Genomic DNA, 20,841 nt, shown 5'->3' on the forward strand with positions numbered 1-20,841 from the left:
CATTTTACAAATAGTGTCATACGTGGTTTCCGTGTTGTGATAAAAAAATTAATAAAGCCGTCGGTCGTTTTACAGCGCGCATAGTGTCCGTCCGTCGGTATATTTTCACTTATAAACTTGGAATATTAAGTGTCAATTCATCGCTTTGTCACTAGTGTTCATAACAAAAACAATCACTGAAATTCAATTCTTTTTTAATTTCATATTTTATTGCTTGTTCGCACATTTCCTTATATTTTAATATTGTTTGGTTTCTAATTGTGTTGTTTTTCTTTTATTTTCTTCTTCTTGTTAAAAATACCACCAAAACAATAACAACTACAATATGCTGATTGTTGCCACTCTTTATTGACACTTGTGACATCTCTGATACTCAGATATTGACAACATATGATCATATGTATTAGGGGAGTTCACACTTCCTAATATTATTCAACAAATTGATCGAAATATTGTAGTGCCATTTCCGGTTTTTTGTTGCGTTGAATCTTTCGGATACCAAATAAAATTAAATTTTAAGTTTATTTTCAACACTGTGCTCCCTATATTCGGTCTTATATATTAAAATATTATTATTTTTATAAAAATAATATATAACATATTATATATTTAATCAAAAATTATTTAATTTTTTATAAAACATTTTTGATTTAATTTTTTTATTTTCCGATGATAGCTTCTGATAACGTTTCGCTGCACCGCGAAGTTTTGGAGGAGGTCATGAGGAGAATAGTGAAAAACAAGTAAAAAAACATTAAGTTCGGCCGCGCCAAACTTTTAATACCCTCCACCTTAGGGTAAAGGAAACATTAGAAGAAATGTGGTTAAAACCATTAAAATGCCGAATATTGAAAGGTACCGTTATATGGGGCTATACCAAATCGTTGACCTATACATGCAATGTTTCGCCAACAGTGCTAGAACCCATTATGATCTACAACTACAAATTTTCAGAGAAATTCGTGAAAAATGTGTCAGAAATCATCAAAATACCGAATATTGGGAGGTACCGTTATATGGGGACTATACCAAAACGTGGACCTATACATACAATGTTTCGCCACACGAACTAGGACCCATTATGACCAACAAATACCAATTTTTAGACAAATTCGTGAAAAATGTGGCAAAAATAATCAAAATACCGAATATCGGGAGGTACCTATAGATGGGGGCTATACCAGAACGTGGACCTATATATCTCATTTTCAATACCAACCATCTTAGACACAATACAAATTGCTCTGCTAAATTCTGCGTCAAATAATGTGGGCTTTATCGTGATTTCAACAGACAGACGGACATCGTTCTATCGACTTAGAATTTTATGCTGATTATGAATATATATATGAATATATATACTACGACGAATATTTAAGGATGCTACAAACGGAATGACAAGGTTAATATGCCCTCCTTTCCAAGATGGATGGTATAATAAATTAGAGCTACGACTAGACAAATGCGAATTACTACAAAATACTGTTAAATATTTAGGTTATACGATAGATGTTTCGGGTATTAGGCAGATGAAAAAAGTTTAGAGGCTATTAAGAATTATCCAGTCCCAGACAAAGTACACACAGTTAGGAGTTTTTTTGGGCTTGTGATCATATAGCATCTATACGACCTTACGAAAAAGATAAGAAGTTTACGTTTGGACAAGAAGAAGTTAAAACATTTGATATACTTAAGAACAAACTTCTACTTCTACAGTACTTACCCTCTTTGATCCATCAACCGATACTGAACTGCATTGCGACGCCAGTGCATTGGGGTTTGGTGCCATATTAGTTCAAATTTCACCCAGTATTTTACTTTTCAAAGAGGTCAACTGAGTCAGAATAAAAATTTCATCGTTCCGAAATGTAAGTATATAAGGTAACCCTAGTCAATAATAGGATAACAACTATTACCTAAGATGAATTTACTTTTAATGGACATACGATCCGCAAAACAAAATAATAAAATAACGCAACTGTGTCTTATTTATTTCACGGACAGCTTACCTAAAGAATTAAAGATTATTCCTGAACAGACGGTCATGAGTGGTGAAGGAGAGGTTTGGATATGAGAGGTTTGGGTATAGCTATATATAAAAAAATGTGGAATGAGTAGCGAAATTTGGTAGAAAATTGAATTCACAAGCACACTTTATTGAAATCGGCTCAGATTTGGATATCTTCTGCTCCAAACACCATACGTATTGTTTCAAAAAACTGGGATGAGTTTCATTGAAATCGGTTTTGATTTTTATATAACTCCTATATACATTTGCAGCCGAGTTCATGTATTTTATGCACCAAACAGGATATTTATGTGTGGCTCCAATGAAATCTGGAATAAGAATTAAGCTTCATATTAATTTGTCTAGATCATGTATTTTATGCACCAAACTGGATATTTATGTGTGATTCCAATGAAATCTGGAATAAGTGACGGAATTAAGCTCCAAATTAATTTGTCTAACTATGTTGAAGTCGGTTCAAATACGGATATATATTTCATATATATTTTCGGCTGATTTTTTTTTCTGATGCACCAAATACGTAATGTATCCCCAATTTCAATTAAGTTTGGAATGATTGACCGAATTTGGTACATAAATGTATTAGTCATATTATATTGATATCGTTCAGATTTAGATATAGCATTTGATGTACCAACCGCACTATGTATCTCTAATCTTAATGAAATTTGGAATATGTCAAGAAATTTGGTGGAAAAATTTTACTGTCAGATTGTATTAAAATCGGTATCGATATAAGTGATTTCATGTATTTGATGTACCAAAAAATCTGCCTGCAAATTAATTTAATAAAATATATTGAAATTGATTCTGATTTAGATATATTTTCGGCCGATTATGTGTATATGATGCACACGATATGTATCCCGAATTTGAATGAACTTACTAGATAAACTTACTTTTAATTACGTTACGTTAATAGTAACTAGCTGTAAGTCTTTGACATTGATTGATTGTTGATTGTCACAAATGACTCTCATCCATCATTCTTGTCGACCAACATTCATTCTGTTACATACAGCAAGAATAAACGGACATATGATGGTAAAACAAAATAATATAATAAAGCAACAGGTGTCTTATTTATTTCACGGCCAGCTTACCTTAAGAATAAAACATTATTGTTGAACAAGACGGTCAACAATTTTAATTTATAAAACTACAACACCACAAGTATTCTTACGTTTGTTCCCTGCAAATTAAAAACTTAAAAAAAAACTAAAATTTAAATATTTGCGACCGTGCTTGTTGTTGATGGGTTTAGATACCAAAAAGGGTTTGTTGTTGTTTCTGCCTCAACCTTTATTCTGCATATGGATGGAAATTTGAAATTTCCCGATTCCCTCTTGCAAGTACACCAGAAATGTTTCCTCTGATTATTGTTGCAATGAGCTGGGAGGTGGAATGTATTTCGAATTGCTTCAATCATTATACTCCTTCAGAGAATGAAAAACTTGAGTTATGCAGAAAATAATCAATTTTGCATGATTTAACACCTCGTGAGACAGAATCTTATCATTTGACCACTCAGATTTTCATTGTTTTTCTTGACGCTTCTTCATATGAAATATATAGCCAACAACCCTCAGTGCTTTGTTGTAAAAAGAAAACTAGTTTATTATAACTTTGTCTTTTTCAATAATTGGTGCATAATGTACAAATACTTTTTATTGTTCTAGTGGATCGTGTACTATTACATTTGTATTAGGCCAAGCATTCTTAAAACTAAGAAACTACATTGAACCTTTCCACCATAGCGAATTATGACATACGTCTTCAGTACTGGAACCTCTAGTCCCAAGATCTGCTGGATTACAGTTCGTTGAAACATGTCTCCATTTACAATGTCTGTATTTGTTACATGTGGATGGAAGCTTTTGCGATGAGAGCACTATGGCACCACGATTCTCTAGTCTTGGTAAACTTATTTTTTCCAATGGCGCTACTTTGCTCTTAGTATTCGACACTCTTTCAGTAGTGCTGGTCTCTGTATTCAGAAAAATATAGAGTGTAGAACAATAGACTTTCTCAGATGAATCAAAAGAACTATGTATTTTAATTGGGCCCTCTAAGAAGAAATTAGTCCATCGCGGGATATGTATTGGATCGATGTTTGGAAGTTGATCCACAAAATGTTTTCATTTAATAAAAGTAGATGCTGACACTTTATCATCCCAATTAATGTCTGGCATCTTTTCCTGTCTGTTAATGATTTAATGTAATTTAATTTATGTTGTTTATTGTGCATCTTTCCCCACGGTCTCTTCATACCAGCGTTAGATTTTGTCCACTACTTTTAAAAAGGTCTTTGTTTATTTCGTAGACAAGGACAAAAGTTAAAAACAATATCTAACGAGTAATTTTTCCTAAGCGCCGCTTTGCGACATGTTAGCTTTTCAATTCGTTAAAACTCACACGGCAAGTTCGACATAGTCGAGGACAGCAACAACACCAATAAATAGATCATCGACCAATCCTCTTCATTGCCATTTATTTATTTCAAGTAAAAATTGTATTAACAACACAGGTATGTATACTGCCTAATTCATTTTACAAATAGTGTCATACGTAGTTTCCGTGTTGTGATAAAAACAAATTATAAAGCCGCCGGTCGTTTTACAGCGCGCATGTGTCCGTTCGTCGGTATATTTTCATTTATAAACTAGGAATATTAAGTGTCAATTCGTCGCTTTGTCACTAGTGTTCATAACAAAAACAATCCCTGAAATTCAATTATTTTTTAATTTCATATTTTATTGCTTGTTCGCGCATTTCCTTTTATTTTAATATTGTTTGGTTTCTAATTGTGTTGTTTTTCTTTTAACAACAATAGCAAGTACAATATAAAAGCGGAATCGTCATCTATGCTGATTGTTTCCACTCTTTATTTACACTTGTGACATCTCTGATACTCACATATTGACAACATATGATCATATGTATTAGGGGAGTTTACACATCCTAATATTATCCAACAAATTGATCGAAATATTTTAGGGCCATTTCCGGATATTTGTTGCGTTGAATCTTTCGGATATCAAATAAAATTAAATTTAAATTGTGTTTTCATCATTGTGCACCCTATATTCGGTCTTATTTATTAAAATACTATTATTTTTATATAAATATAATATAACATATTATATATTTAATCAAAAATTATTTAATTTTTTATAAAACATTTTTGATTTAATTTTTTTTTGTTTTCCGATGATAGCTTCTGATAACGTTTCGCTGCACCGCGAAGTTTTGGAGGAGATCATGAAGAGAATAGTGAAAAACAAGTAAAAAAAATCATTATAATACCGAATATTGGGAGGTACCGTTATATGGGGACTATACCAAAACGTGGACCTATACATACAATGTTTCGCCACACGAACTAGGACCCATTATGACTAACAAATACCAATTTTTAGACAAATCAGTGAAAAATGAGGCAAAAACCATCAATATATATACCAAATCGTGGACCCATACATGCAATGTTTCGCTACCGGAGCTGGAACCCATTATTCCTCCGCTAAATTCTACGTCAAAACATGTGGGCTTTATCGTGATTTCTACAGACATCGTTAAATCGAGTTAGAATTTTATGCTGATTATGAATATATATACTTTATGGGGTCTACGACGAATATTTACGGATGTTACAAACGGAATGACAAGGTTAATATACCCTCCTTTCCAAGGTGGAGGGTATAATAAATTAGAGCTACGACTAGACAAATGCGAATTACTACAAAATGCTGTTAAATATTTAGGTTATACGATAGATATTTCGGGTATTAGGCAGATAAAAAGGTTAAGAGGCTATTAAAAATTATACAGTCCCAGACAAAGTACACAAAGTTAGGATTTTTTTTTGGGCTTGTGATCATATAGCAAAACCTCTATACGACCTTTGTATAATTTCAAACTTAATTTTCATTAAATTGCGTTAATATTACATATTTGTAACACGGGTAATTTTTCTCCTCCTTAGGTAATGTCTACTACCTCTTAATACGACTTTGAACTTCGTACATAATGTCAAAGGTAATGACATTTCCTAAGGAGTGACGTTTTGTAATTGCCGCCTTTACAGTATTCCACCGACTCTACGAGTACTAACAAGCATAGGATTACGTCCTACTGCTAAAAACCCTTTGTACGAAGGTAATATTGTTCCACGAACAGCCAACCTATAAAAAATATACAGTCCGCTGCTCAGTGGGAAAAAATATTAATCATTTGTGTTTTTATTTTTCTCCCAATTTCTTTATTTTCATTTTGCTACGCAAACATTTGTCCGATCGACCCGGATTTTACGATCTGTCTCCTTCCTTCACGAGGAAAAACAACAAAGGAACGACTGTTTCGCAGCAAAAACATTGGATTCTACGATCCGTCTCTTTGCCTCACCGGGGATATAACGACTACGTCGTCAACAACAACAACGGGATCATCGATCCACCACCACCATCACATCTAATTAATTGCATTTGATCTTTATTAAACGCCACAGCAAAGGTATGTACACTGTGAATTGCTTCTAAAGTGACATACCGAAATTTGTTAATGTTGTGCTTGCAAAACAAACCAAAGCCTTCGGTCGCTCTCAACAAGTTTGTATGTCCGTCCGTCTCCTATGAGATTGCCGTCGGCATTTATCACAACAACAAAATAGTGTCAAAGTGATTTTTGTTTCCAACAAAACACACACACAACCACAATCACATAATTGCATATTTTTTTTCATTGCCTATTCACTTTTTTTGGCATATTTCTTTTATAGTTGTAATTTATTTTCTCGTTGCGCTTATTGTGTTTTACATCTTCATGTAAGTTGTTAAACATAACAACAACAACAGAAAAGAATATTTCTTGTCATTACTGCTGATTGTTGGTTCCTCTTTATTTACATATTCGTGTAAATAACAATAGTGACACTCACTGATAAATGATAGCTGATCACATACAATAGGTGTGTTCACGATTATTTATCATAATATATTTATTAAAAATTGAAAGTGCCATTTGCAATAAAATTTTGTGTTGATTTCTTCGAATATCAACCAATAATAAAATTTTGCTTGTGTCTCCGATACAATACACCCTACATTCGGTATATACATACATATATGTGTATAGTAATATTTTATTAAATAACGTTTAATACAAATATTACTATCTATTTTTGCAAACTCTTTCGAGAAAACTGTTTTGTTTCTTGCTTTATTCTGCACGATTGGAAGAGCACAACTAACGTTCCGTGCACCCTACCATCGGCTTTAGTGATTTTCGTCACATTTTTTGAGTTTTTCGACTTTTTACACTTTTCTTTTAGATTTTTTTTGTCGGTAAGTGGTATTTACGATACCCTGCCACATACTTTGTGTATTTTACGATACACTGTAAACAATATAAAACACACTGAAAGAAAAAATTTACAATTTTTGAGTTTCTTTATAATATTATTTAACTTTTGTGGTTTAATCACGTTAAACCTCAATTATAGTCCACGACTATTATACAATCAGTGTATTTTCATTAAGTAAATATTGATTCTCTTGACATTACGTGTCGTTTTAAAATATTTTAGGCATTTTCGTGCAAATTAAATTACAATTTCTTTATTTCGCTGCAGTTTTGTATTCTTCGGCTGCATTTGTTTTTCAAACAAGACATTACGTGTCTAAATAAACATTATTCATCAAATACGATGTCGCCTACAAATGTTTTTTAAATGTTTTAGCGTCCATTAATAGAAAGGTAGGTGCGTTGCGGGCTCAGCCTAAGTCACCTACTGTAATTACACCAAAATCTCATATAGGTAACACGTCAATACCTCGTTCCGAGGATACAGCGACCGTTTCGAATGCTCCGCATCGTTCCGCAAATTCCCAAAATTCATCTTTCACATCCTGTGGAAATGAAATTTCCAGTCACAGGTTAAATTTGCCACCATGTGACATCGAAGTATTCAATGGCGATTTTCTTTCCTGGCCTACGTTCAGGGACTTGTTTTCTGCCATATACATTAACAATAGCGGCATAAGCGACATTGAGCGTTTATGCCATTTAAATAACAAAACTAGTGGTGACGCCCATGAAATTGTGTCTAAGTTTTCGTGCATTATTCTCCACATATGACAATCCTCGAATTTTGGTGAACCACCAACTTAAGCTCCTCTTTGACCTTCCAGTTTTAGACAAAGAAACTAGTGCAGGGTTAAAGAAATTACAAAGAGGCATAAACGGGTGTATTTCGTCCATGTCTAATTATGATGTGTCGACAAAAGACTGGGATCCTATTCTAGTTTTCCTGTGTCTTCAGAGGTTACCTAAGAACTGCGTGGTGCTTTGGGAACAAAGCATAAAGAACAAATCTACTTTGTCTACGTGGAAAGATTTAGATCACTTTCTTACAGAAAGGATCCAAACTCTGACCTGCTTACGTGACATTCGGGGCATCGATTACGTCGAACCTCTAAACAATGATAAACGTTCCCTTTCTACGAATGGTGCAACGAATACATCAAATTCCGACACGGCCCAAAGTGCCCCTCATTTCTCAAGGTTACCTCGTACATCCTCGCCTAAATCATGTGCGCTTTGTTCCCGACAAAGGCATAATCTAAGAGTTTGTCATAAATTCCTTAGACTTTCAGTTCCTGAAAGAATCAACACAGTTAAGAAACACTTCTGTTGTCTTAATTGTTTGTCTCACGGACATGAATCTTCAAAATGCAACAGCATTTACAACTGCACTATATGGAATAAACGGCAGCACACTCTGTTACACATCGAGGCCACGCCTCAATCGTCTCCGACGACCTTAAATGTTAGGAGTCCAGATCAGGTAATTCTACCTACTCCTTCTACCAATATTATATCAGGGTCTTCAAACCGCCAAGTATTTCATACCACCCAGAGCAGAAAAATATTGTTAGGCACAGCTATGGTGCACATTGTGCACAAAGGTACTACGTACCCAGCTAGAGCCTTAATAGATCCTGCTTCAGAAGCATATTTTGTTTCTGAACGTATACAAAAAACGTTCAAGCTTCAATCTCGGGGGTTAGTGGGTCCGTTTCACAAATTTCCCGTAAGCAATTTCCCGTTCGTATCAGTTCTCCATTGGATGCTACGCAGACAATAGAAACTAATGCTCTGGTTCTGCCGACAATTGCAGAAAATCAGCCATCATTTTCCCTAAAACGTGACACCATTCTGCAATTGCCAAATCTTCGTTTGGCCGACCCTGATCCCTTTTCTTCTCGTCCTGTTGACCTACTATTAGGGGCAGATCTGTATCCGAAGATTCTGCTACAGTGTACACGTACCAACTAGGTTCATTGATAGGCCAGAGCACCGTCTTCGGCTGGATCGTTACTGGTCTCATGCCAAACTCCCCTCTACAACCTTCTGTTTAGGGATTCTCTTTAGATTAGGGTAAAAGACTGGGGACTTTGAGTCACTTTTGCTCACATCTTTCCCTACGGACGCTATTTTTCCATACGTTTTAGGTATACATAGGTCAGTTTTCCTACCGAAAACTTTAAGATTTCATCGCCTACACCTGTGTTTTGTACTTGCTACGCAACTATTGGTCAACGACCATCTGAATCGACTACGTCTTCTTTTTTCATTTGTCATGCAAATGACTTCAATCCGCTTATCGGCTATACGGCCGTCTCTACTTAATTTTCAAAGAGGCATCCCATATTGTTCATCTGGTTTATTTTGAATGCCAAATCTTGAAGCAGATGCTACGCATCTATAATTATTTATATTGCTGGATCACCGATCCATAATTCACATAAATATAACCGAATGTGAGGAGCAAAATTTAATATTGAAAACGGCACTTTCGTCCGACGGTCATTTCAATTCCTTTCCCACTCCTACGGAGTTAGTTATAGTCGATGTTTCGCGTCGTCTACGCCTCCTCTCTATTTTTTCACTACAAATTTGGAAAAAACTTAGTTTGATGGCCGCGTTAGAGCCGCGAAGCATCGAACTATACAGTTGAAAAACGACCTACGGTTTTGTGGCCATTCTGACCAAAGTTCGTTCCTATTTACATTTTCGCTTCCTCTCTACTTTTCATATGAGTTGGAAAATTTAGAATGATGGTTGCGATGATGGTGTGTGGATTACGTCCCATATACAATAAGGAACAACGATTTGATGGCTGCGCTGATCCCTGAAGCCCACGACATGCACAATGGATGAGAAGATGCAACTAAAAATCCGTCTTCGACGGTCCCTGGAGTTCCTCCAGGCGTTATCAGTGGTTTCGCCACATTGGACTCGACGAGTTCAACCTTCAACAGATCAGAACCTTCTCGAGGCATTGCACGATCTTGCTCTACGAGCATATTCTTTCAGTTTTCATGTTACGATTGGTTCCTTTTCGGGCATTGCGCGATCGTGCTCTATGAGCTCGCATGAAAAATTGAAAACAACTTTTTTTATTTTTTTTGTCCATTGTTTTCATGATACGATCCATTCCTCCTCGAGGCATAGCACGATCGTGCTCCACGAGCTCACATGAAAATAACTAACATTAACGTAAAATTTGCAACACGGTGAAATGTTGCAAAGGCCGGCGGAATGTTTAATTTCAAACTTAATTTTCATTAAATTGCGTTAATATTACATATTTGTAACACGGGTAATTTTTCTCCTCCTTAGGTAATGTCTACTACCTCTTAATACGACTTTGTACTTCGTACATAATGTCAAAGGTAATGACATTTCATAAGGAGTGACGTTTTGTAATTGCCGCCTTTACAGTATTCCACCGACTCTACGAGTACTTACAAGCATAGGATTACGTCCTACTGCTAAAAACCCTTTGTACGAAGGTAATATTGTTCCACGAACAGCCACCCTATAAAAAATATACAGTCCACTGCTCAGTGGGAAAAAATATTAAACATTTGTGTTTTTATTTTTCTCCCAATTTCTTTATTTTCATTTTGCTACGCAAACAATCTTACGAAAAAAGATAAGAAGTTTACGTTTGGACAAGAAGAACTTAAAACATTTGATATACTTAAGAACAAACTTCTAGAGTCCCCAATACTTACCCTCTTTGATCCATCAACCGATACTGAACTGCATTAGGATGCCAGTGCATTAGTGTTCGTTGCCATATTAGTTCAAATTGCACCCAGTATTTTACTTTTCAAAGAGGTCAACTGAGTCAGAATAAAAATTTCATAGTTCCGAAATGGTAGTATATAAGGTAACCCTAGTCAATATTAGGATAACAACTAGTACCTAAGATGAATTTATTTTTAATGGGATACGATCCGCAAAACAAAATGAAATGATGCAACTGTGTCTTATATATTTCAGGGCCAGCTTACCTAAAGAATTAAAGATTATTGCTGAACAGACAGTCATGAGTGCTGAAGGAGAGGTTTGGATATGAGAGTTTTGGATATGGCTATATATATATTTTCGGCCGATTTCGGTAATCGATATGTTCTTTCGATTCCAAAACAATGTGGAATGAGTGGCGAAATTTGGTAGAAAATTTAATTCACAAGCACATTTTTTTGAAGTCGGCTCAGATTTGGATATCTTCTGCTCCAAACACCATACGTATTGTTTCAAAAACTGGGATGAGTTTCGTTGAAATCAGTTGTGATTTGTATATAACTCCTATATACATTTTCAGCCGAGTTCATGTATTTTATGCACCAAACAGGATATTTATGTGTGGCTCCAATGCAATCTGAAAAAAGTGACGGAATTAAGCTTCAAATAAGTTTGTCTAGTTCATGTATTTTATGCGCCAAACAAGATATTCATGTGTGATTCCAATGAAATCTGGAATAAGTGACGGAATTAAGCTTCAAATTAATTTGTCTAACTATGTTGAAGTCGGTTCAGATACGGATATAGCTTTCATATATATTTTCGTCTGATTTTTTTCTGATGCACCAAATACGTAATGTATCCCCAATTTCAATTAAGTTTGGAATGATTGACCGAATTTGGTACATAAATGTATTAGTCATATTATATTGATATCGTTCAGATTTAGATATAGCATTTGATGTACCAACCGCACTATGTATCTCTAATCTCAATTAACTTTGGAATATGTCAAGAAATTTGGTCGCAAAATTTTACGTCAGATTGTATTAAAATCGGTATCGATATCAGTGATTTCATGTATTTGATGCACCAAAAATTTGATTCCAATAAAATTTGGAATATGTGACGGAATATATATATTTTCGGCCGATTATGTGTATATGATGCACACGATATGTATCCCGAATTTCAATGACATTTGAGTGAACTTTCTTTTAATTACGTTACGTTAATAGTAACTAGCTGTAAGTCTTTGACATTGATTGATTGTTGATTGTCACAAATGACTCTCATCCATCATTCTTGTCGACCAACATTCATTCTGTTACATACAGCAAGAATAAACGGACATATAATGGCAAAACAAAATAATAAAATAAAGCAACAGGTGTCTTATTTATTTCACGGCCAGCTTACCTTAAGAATAAAAGATTATTGTTGAACAAGACGGCCAACAATTTTTATTTATAAAACTACAACAGCAAAAGTATTCTTACGTTTGTTCTCTGCAAATTAAAAACTTAAAACAAATTTAAATTTAAATTTTTGCGACCGTGGCTTTCTTGATTTCTGTTGCTTTTGCTGATGGGTTTAGATACCAAAAAGGGTTTGTTGTTGTTTCTGTCTCAACCTTTATTCTGCATATGGATGGAAATTTGAAATTTTTTGAGACAGAATCTTATCATTGGACCACTCAGATTTTCATTGTTTTTCTTGACGCTTATTCATATGAAATATATAGCCAACAACCCTCAGTGCTTTGTTGTAAAAAGGAAACTAGTTTATTATAAATTTTATCTTTTTCAATAATTGGTGCATAATGTACAAATACTTTTTATTGTTCTGGTGGATCGTGTACTAATATATTTGAATTAGGCCACCATAGCGAATTATGACATATTTTAATATTGTTTCCTTTTATTTTAATATTGTTTGGTTTGATCGAAATATCTTAGTGCCATTTCCGGATATTTGTTGCGTTGAATCTTTCGGACATCAAATAAAATTAAATTTTAGAATGTGTTTTCGACACTGTGCACCCTATATTCGGTCTTATTTATTAAAATATTATTATTTTTATATAAATAAAATATAACATATTAAATATTTAATCAAAAATTATTTAATTTTTTATAAAACATTTTTGATTTATTTTTTTTCTGATGATAGCTTCTGATAACGTTTCACTGTACCGCGAAGTTTTGGAGGAGGTCATGAAGAGAATAGTGAAAAACAAATAAGAAAACATTAAGTTCGGCCGGGCCAAACTTTTAATACCCTCCACCTTAGGGTAAAGGAACCATTAGAAAAATGTGGCAAAAACCATTAAAATGCCGAATATCGGAAGGTACCGATATATGGGGCTACTTACCCTCTTTGATCCATCAACCGATACTGAACTGCATTAGGATGCCAGTGCATTAGGGTTTGGTGCCATATTAGTTCAAATTGCACCCAGTATTTTACTTTTCAAAGAGGTCAACTGAGTCAGAATAAAAATTTCATAGTTCCGCAATGGTAACCCTAGTCAATATTAGGGTAACAACAAGTACCTAAGATGAATTTGCTTTTAGTGGACATACGATATATTTACGGCCGATTTCGGTAAACGATATGTTCTTTTGATTCCCAAAAAATGTGGTATGAATGGTGAAATTTGGTAGAAAATTTAATTCACAAGCACATTTTTTTGAAGTCGGCTCAGATTTTGATATCTTCTGCTCCAAACACCATACGTATTGTTTCAAAAAAACTGGGATGACTTTCGTTGAAATTGGTTGTGATTTGTATATAACTCCTATATACATTTGCAGCCGAGTTTATGTATTTTATGCACCAAACGGTATATTTATGTGTGGCTCCAATGAAGTCTGGAATAAGTGACGGAATTAAGCTTCAAATTTATTTGTGTAACTATGTTGAAGTCGGTTCAGATACGGATATAGCTTTCATATATATTCTCGGCTGATTTTTTTTTCTGATGCACTAAATAAGTAATGTATCCCCAATTTCAATTAAGTTTGGAATGATTGACCGAATTTGGTACATAATACGGAACATCAATGGTCACCTGTGTAAAGGGTTATAAGAAAGGGAAGGGAGTAAGCGGCAACAAATTGTGACAAGTACGGATCGATTCAGTTTTAAGAGAGGATTTATTCACAACTCGAACAGAAGAACATTAATTTATTGCCCCTAATCCCCTTCCCTTTCGTAAATTGTTCTAGGTGTGTGATCCTATCTAGTGTTTTTTCTAATTTTGTTTGTGTGTTTTTATTTATTGTGTTTAACCACAATATGCAATATTATTTTCGAATGATCTTTTGTTTAATAGTACAATATCAATAGACCGATCCCGGTCCTGTTGAAAAGACTTGCATGCTTAAGAAAAGTGGCGCTCTTTTCTGCAAAGGTTATTGTTTTTACATACCTCACAGTTTTTTTTACCAACCCTTTATTTGTTTTTACAAGAAAATTATGAGTGTTTTCTTTTCACACCTGCTTCAATAGAGAGACATTTCAAAGTCATTTTTAAGATGTAAGACCATTTTAAAAAGATTGAAATATTTCTTTCGTAAATATCATAAATTTTCGTGAAATCATGTTTTTAATAATAGGTATCAAATTATCCATATGTGTATGCTAGTGTGTGCATTATTGTTGTAAACTGAAATGAATTTTTCCTTTATTTATTTTAAATGAAAATCTTCATTTTCCGTTGAGACTTCGACGAAAACCACGCTCCCTACAAATTTTTTAAATTTGTTCTCTGAATAAAAAAAAAAACAAAAATGAATTCGATGGGTTTTAAATGCAACATTTGCGCTGTAGAATTTGTTAACAGCATGGAATATCAAAAGCGTTGTGAACTACATAAGTTATGTAATTTATGTAATCAGATGTTTATAAATTCTCAAGCATTAGAATTTCATTATGGAACTCATCACAATCAGCAACAACAAGGTCAATATAATTTTGAGCATGACGATATTCATGTTGGACAATACAATAATCATGGGCAATATAATTATTCTGGAGAATATAATCAACAACTACAACCATATCAAAATAATCGCCATCATCCATATCGTTTACATCAACAACGGAAGAAAGAACTTCATAGATCACAGCAGCAACAACAGGAACAACACAGTTTTCATCATCAACAGCAACAATATCAAACATACCAATAACAATACAATATTAATGAACAACAGTTGCAATATCACCATCATCAGCAAATGGAAAATATTGAAGGAAATGAGCAGCAACAATATAACCAACAACAATATCAAACCTCTCAACAACAACAAATGGACAATCACGAAGGAAATGAACAAAATATTCAACAACAGATGTCTGAAAGAAAGAGGCAATCATATGTCTTTGGGTGCAACGATTCGTGCAACGTAAATGTGCGAAAAAATCTGTGGTTTAATCACTGTAGAACAAACTCTCACAAAGAAAAAAGTTGTACCGTTATTGATCCTAGAATGGTATTGCTAAATAGTGGTTTTCAAAATCGCATTAAAACTTATCAATATAAGTGTGAAGAAACTACAATCAATATTAATGATTTTTTTCCGAAATCTAAAAATGCAATAACAAACGTAGAAAAAGTGGAAACGTACGCAGTTTTAAAGTTTAATATAGAAGACGTTGTTGAATATGCAAAGATATTTGAGAATGAAATCAAGGTTGCAAGCATGGGGCATATAACCATAATGAATCAAATAACGCTCTCAGATGATGTTGATGAAATATTCAATACACATGCAGACTCTATAAAGAATAAGATGTCTGAATTTCAAGAAAGGGATTCTGGATGGGCTCTATCTAAAAGATTGTGGCTGGAGTTGAACCTAAATAAGTCTGCTCCAATTAAAGGATCGCAGTATATTAATACTCCTTAATCGTTGCGACATAAGAAAGCGTGCTGGAACTTAAAAAATTACGATAAATTCTGCTTCAAATGGTGCTTAATTGCTGCAATGGATAGTATTCCGAATAGAAATCCAACAAGGACTTCATCATACACAATTCCGGACATAAAGGCAAAAAAAATCACTCTCCGAAATGGTGTTACTCTCAATTTCGAAGGAATGAATTTTTCAGTTGAGCTGAAAAATATATCCGAGTTTGAAACCAACAATCCAGAGATAAGCATAAATGTATTCGGATACGATAAAGAAGTTATTGGACCCTTATACCACACAAAAGCGGGAAAGGCGAATCATGTCAACTTAATTTTATTGGCGGAGGCAGATAAGGCTCACTTTATATTAGTAAAGCATGTTTCAAGGTAAATATAATATAAACAATGTATCAATTTGTGTATTTAATATGTTGGTTTCTTTCAGATTGATTAGGAGTCAGCTTACTACTAGAAGAAGAAAAATATCAATTTGTAATAACTGTTTCTACTGCACCCCAGAGAAGATCTTATGATATAGATTTTTGGTTTCAATTCGTTTTATGGCTAGTAGTTTAGATGCTTTAGCTAGCTACTGTACAGATGGAGATATGATATCTATTAGAAAACATTTCACCAATGATAATGAATTCACTCTCATGAGGAAAAAGGGCATATCCTGTTATGAATATTTAAATTCCTTTGAGAAGTTGAACGACACTACCCTTTGCAAAAACTTTACGTGATTACATGGAGCTATATTTAAAGGTCGACGTTCTACTTCTTACTGACGTTTTTGAAAATTTTAGAAAGTTATGTACAAATGTTCATAAGCTTGATCCTTGTCAGTATTATACAACACCGGGATTATCATCTAGCGAACCGAGTTGCTGGAGTTATCGACATTATGAAACCAATTTATCTATAGAACAATACAATCAGTAGGGTGAAAGTGTCCACAAATTTCTGAGATTCTAAAACGAGCACGTAATTTGTGCCAATAAATGATGGGAATTATTAAGAAGTACAACCAAATTCAATTATTTCTGAAAATTGTTATAATTAATGTGAGGAATATTTTGCGGTATATGCCGAATGTAGGGTGTATTCTTTCAAAACAAATACCCAAACCCTAGGGAGACTCACAAATGGTACAAAAAAAATTATTAATTTATTGCCCAAACAATTGCAAAATAGCCACAATACAAATAGTTTCAACTAATAAATGTAGGTGGAATGTATGCAAAGAATGCCAAAAGTAGGGTGAATTTGTCCAAAATATTTGAGAAATGATCGAAACATAATTTATTCAACAAATTACAAACATTCACAATTTTTGCTGTTTTGCCCCACTGTGCCGTTACCAACAACGGATATCGCACAAAGAGGAATAAAACACAAGCGAAGTCGCCAGAGAAATGACTATGCGTAAGCAGCTACGCACACACACAACAAGCGACGCCACGAACGATCCAACAATGAGAGTTGGAGATCAATACAAATTGTTGTTATTTTAACTGAATATCAAACCGACGCTAAAAAGGGCGCGTGGAATGATGGGATATTGTCGCTGCAATTTTTGGCAAAGTAAGTTCTCAAGTGAGAATCGATCGACGTTTAGAAAGCGAAGGAGAATTGCCACAACAACAAATGTGCGTTAGCGACTGCGACAACATAACCAAATGACGATTATTATATCAGAGAGGTGTGCGTTTTTGTTAATTCTATGAAATTTTCGTTAAAGGGCTGTACCTTTGAAACGAGAAGCGGGGATATTAATACCGAAACGTTTGGTTGGTGAGGATGAGAAATCAACCAGTGACAACAACAAAGTCAAATATGTTTGGTGTGATCATAGCAACGTAGGGTGTTCTATGCAACGAAAGCAATTGTATGCGACAAAGTAGACTGTATTTAGTGTAAAGTATCGATTCAAAATATCAAAAACAAGCGCGAAGGGTGATTGAAGATCAACCAATATTATGTTTTGTTATGGTAGCTCACTTCAAATAGAGATCTGAATTTACGTACCTGATTTCTAGTCTAATATGTTGATGATTGTGATGAGAGAGGACTTCTTCATGCAATAAAGGGAGCAACGACAAGGGGATGGCTTCAATCCGGCTCGATGCAACCAAATGTTTAACTCAGGGGAGTGGAGGAACGGCAGACAGCGGCAACAACAACGAGAACTCCCCAGAGTTATTATGTGATGGTGAGAGGTGCGGGTGATTCGCGCGTGTGGTGATGCGGTGAAAGGAAGAAATTGCAAGAAATGAAACACAAGATATTAGTATTAATTCTGTATAGATTTCATGATTTATTGGCTTATTTCTTCCTTCTATTAAACAACAAAATTACCTTCAGTAATTTGGGGTGGCGTCAGAGGCCGGGTTAGTATAACCGAAGTACGAATGTGTTAGAGCGCGAGAAGTGTACACTTCAACAACTAAACGAGAAGTGAACGCAGAGGTTCTTGCAATCGCAGAGGATCGCAGTGATCGACGAGGATCATTGTCAAATACTGCTACTACATTTACAATTATTTCCAATGAGAGCAGAGTCTCGTATGTATCAAAATGAGCTAACCAACAACAACCACCGCCCGGTGGCATCTGCGCTCTCCGGTCTCCGCCGAGGTAAGTTTGCCGAGAAGATGCCCGTTGTGTCAATCAGCATCCGTGATTGACTGGACTCAGGAAGTTGAAGGCCAACTTAAACAGTGGGATTTATAGTAATTTCAACAGACAGACGGACATCGTTAAATCGACTTAGAATTTTATGCTGATTATGAATATATATACTTTATGGGGTCTACGACGAATATTTAAGTATCTTACAAACGGAATGGGTTAATATACCCTCCTTTCGAAGGTGGAGGGTATAATAAATTAGAGCTACGACTAGACAAATGAGAATTATTACAAAATATTGTTAAATATTTAGGTTATACGATAGATGTTTCGGGTATTAGGCAGATGAAAAAGGTTTAGAGGCTATTAAAAATTATACAGTCCCAGACAAAGTACACACTGTTAGGTGTTTTTTGGGCTTGTGGTCATATAGCAAAACGTCTATACGACCTTACGAAAAAAGATAAGAAGTTTACGTTTGGACAAGAAGAACTTAAAACATTTGATATACTTAAGAACAAACTTCTAGAGTCTCCAGTACTTACCCTCTTTGATCCATCAACCGATACTGAACTGCATTGCGATGCCAGTGCATTTGGGTTTGGTGCCATATTAGTTCAAATTGCACCCAGAATTTTACTTTTCAAAGAGGTCAACTGAGTCAGAATACAAATTTCATAGTTCGGCAATGGTAGTATATAAGGCAACCCTAGTCAATATTAGGATAACAACTAGTACCTAAGATGAACTTATTTTTAATGGGATACGATCCGCAAAACAAAATAATAAAATAATGCAACTGTGTCTTATTTTTTTCACGGCCAGCTTACCTAAGTAATTAAAGATTATTGCTAACAAGACAGTCATGATGGGTGAAGTAGAGGTTTGGATATAGCTATATATATATTTTCGGCCGATTTCTTTAAACGATATGTTCTTTTGATTCCAAAACAAAAATGTGGAATGAGTGGCGAAATTTGGTAGAAAATTTAATTCACAAACACATTTTATTGAAATCGGCTCAGATTTGGATATCTTCTGCTCCAAACACCATACGTATTGCTTCAAAAAACTGGGATGAGTTTCATTCAAATCGGCTATGATTTGTATATATCTCATATACATTTTCAGCCGAGTTCATGTACCAAACTGGATATTTATGTGTGGCTCCAATGAAATCTGGAATAAGTGACGGAATTAAGCTTCAAATTAATTTATCTAGTTCATGTATTTTATTCACCAAACTGGATATTTATGTGTGATTCCAATGAAATCTATAATAAGTGACGGAATTAAGCTCCAAATTAATTTGTCTAACTATGTTGAAGTCGGTTCAGATACGGATATAGCTTTCATATATATTTTCGGCTGATTTTTTTTCTGATGCACCAAATACGTAATGTATCCCCAATTTCAGTTAAGTTTGGAATGATTGACCTAATTTGGTACATAAATGTATTAGTCATATTATATTGATATCGTTCAGATTTAGATATAGCATTTGATGTACCAACCGCACTATGTAACTCTAATCTCAATGAAATTTGGAATATGTCAAGAAATTTGGTCGAAAAATTTTACTGTCAGATTCTATTAAAATCGGTATCGATATAAGTGATTTCATGTATTTGATGCACCAAAAAATTTGATTCCAATGAAATTTGAAATATGTGACGGAATCTGCCTGCAAATTAATTTAATAAAATATATTGACATCGATTCAGATTTAGATACAGCTACTATATATATTTTCGGCCGATTATTTGTATATGATGCAGACGATATGTATCCCGAATTTTGATGACATTAGTATGAACTTACTTGATAAACTTACTTGTAATTACGTTACGTTAATAGTAACTAGCTGTAAGTCTCTGTCATTGATTGATTGTTGATTATCACAAATGACTCTCATCCATCATTCTTGTCGACCAACATTCATTCTGTTACATACAGTAGGAATAAATGGACGTCTGATGGCAAAACAAAATAATAAAATAAAGCAACAGGTGTCTTATTTATTTCACGGCCAGCTTACCTTAAGAATAAAAGATTATTGTTGAACAAGACGGCCAACAATTTTAATTTATAAAACTACAACACCACAAGTATTCTTACGTTGGTTCTCTGCAAATTAAAAACTTAAAAAAAATTTAAATTTAAATTTT

The 20,841-nt window shown here is 34.3% G+C and overlaps 1 protein-coding gene across 1 annotated transcript; it reads left to right on the plus strand.

Annotated features, from left to right (window-relative positions):
- The first annotated feature begins 14,919 nt into the window (after window positions 1-14,919).
- On the plus strand, window positions 14,920-15,321 carry LOC131803249 (sex-determining region Y protein-like). Its single transcript, XM_059124344.1, has one exon. The coding sequence runs from the start codon at window positions 14,920-14,922 to the stop codon at window positions 15,319-15,321; it is 402 nt and encodes a 133-aa protein (XP_058980327.1).
- Window positions 15,322-20,841: the final 5,520 nt, after the last annotated feature.

The sequence above is a fragment of the Musca domestica genome, unplaced genomic scaffold, assembly GCF_030504385.1.
Source record: "Musca domestica strain aabys unplaced genomic scaffold, Musca_domestica.polishedcontigs.V.1.1 28, whole genome shotgun sequence".
NCBI classification, from domain to species: Eukaryota; Metazoa; Arthropoda; class Insecta; order Diptera; family Muscidae; genus Musca; species Musca domestica.

What these genes read in the sequence shown, in the direction of transcription:
- LOC131803249 (XM_059124344.1), top strand. Translation starts at nt 14,920, where the DNA reads ATGAATTCGATGGGTTTTAAATGCAACATTTGCGCTGTAGAATTTGTT.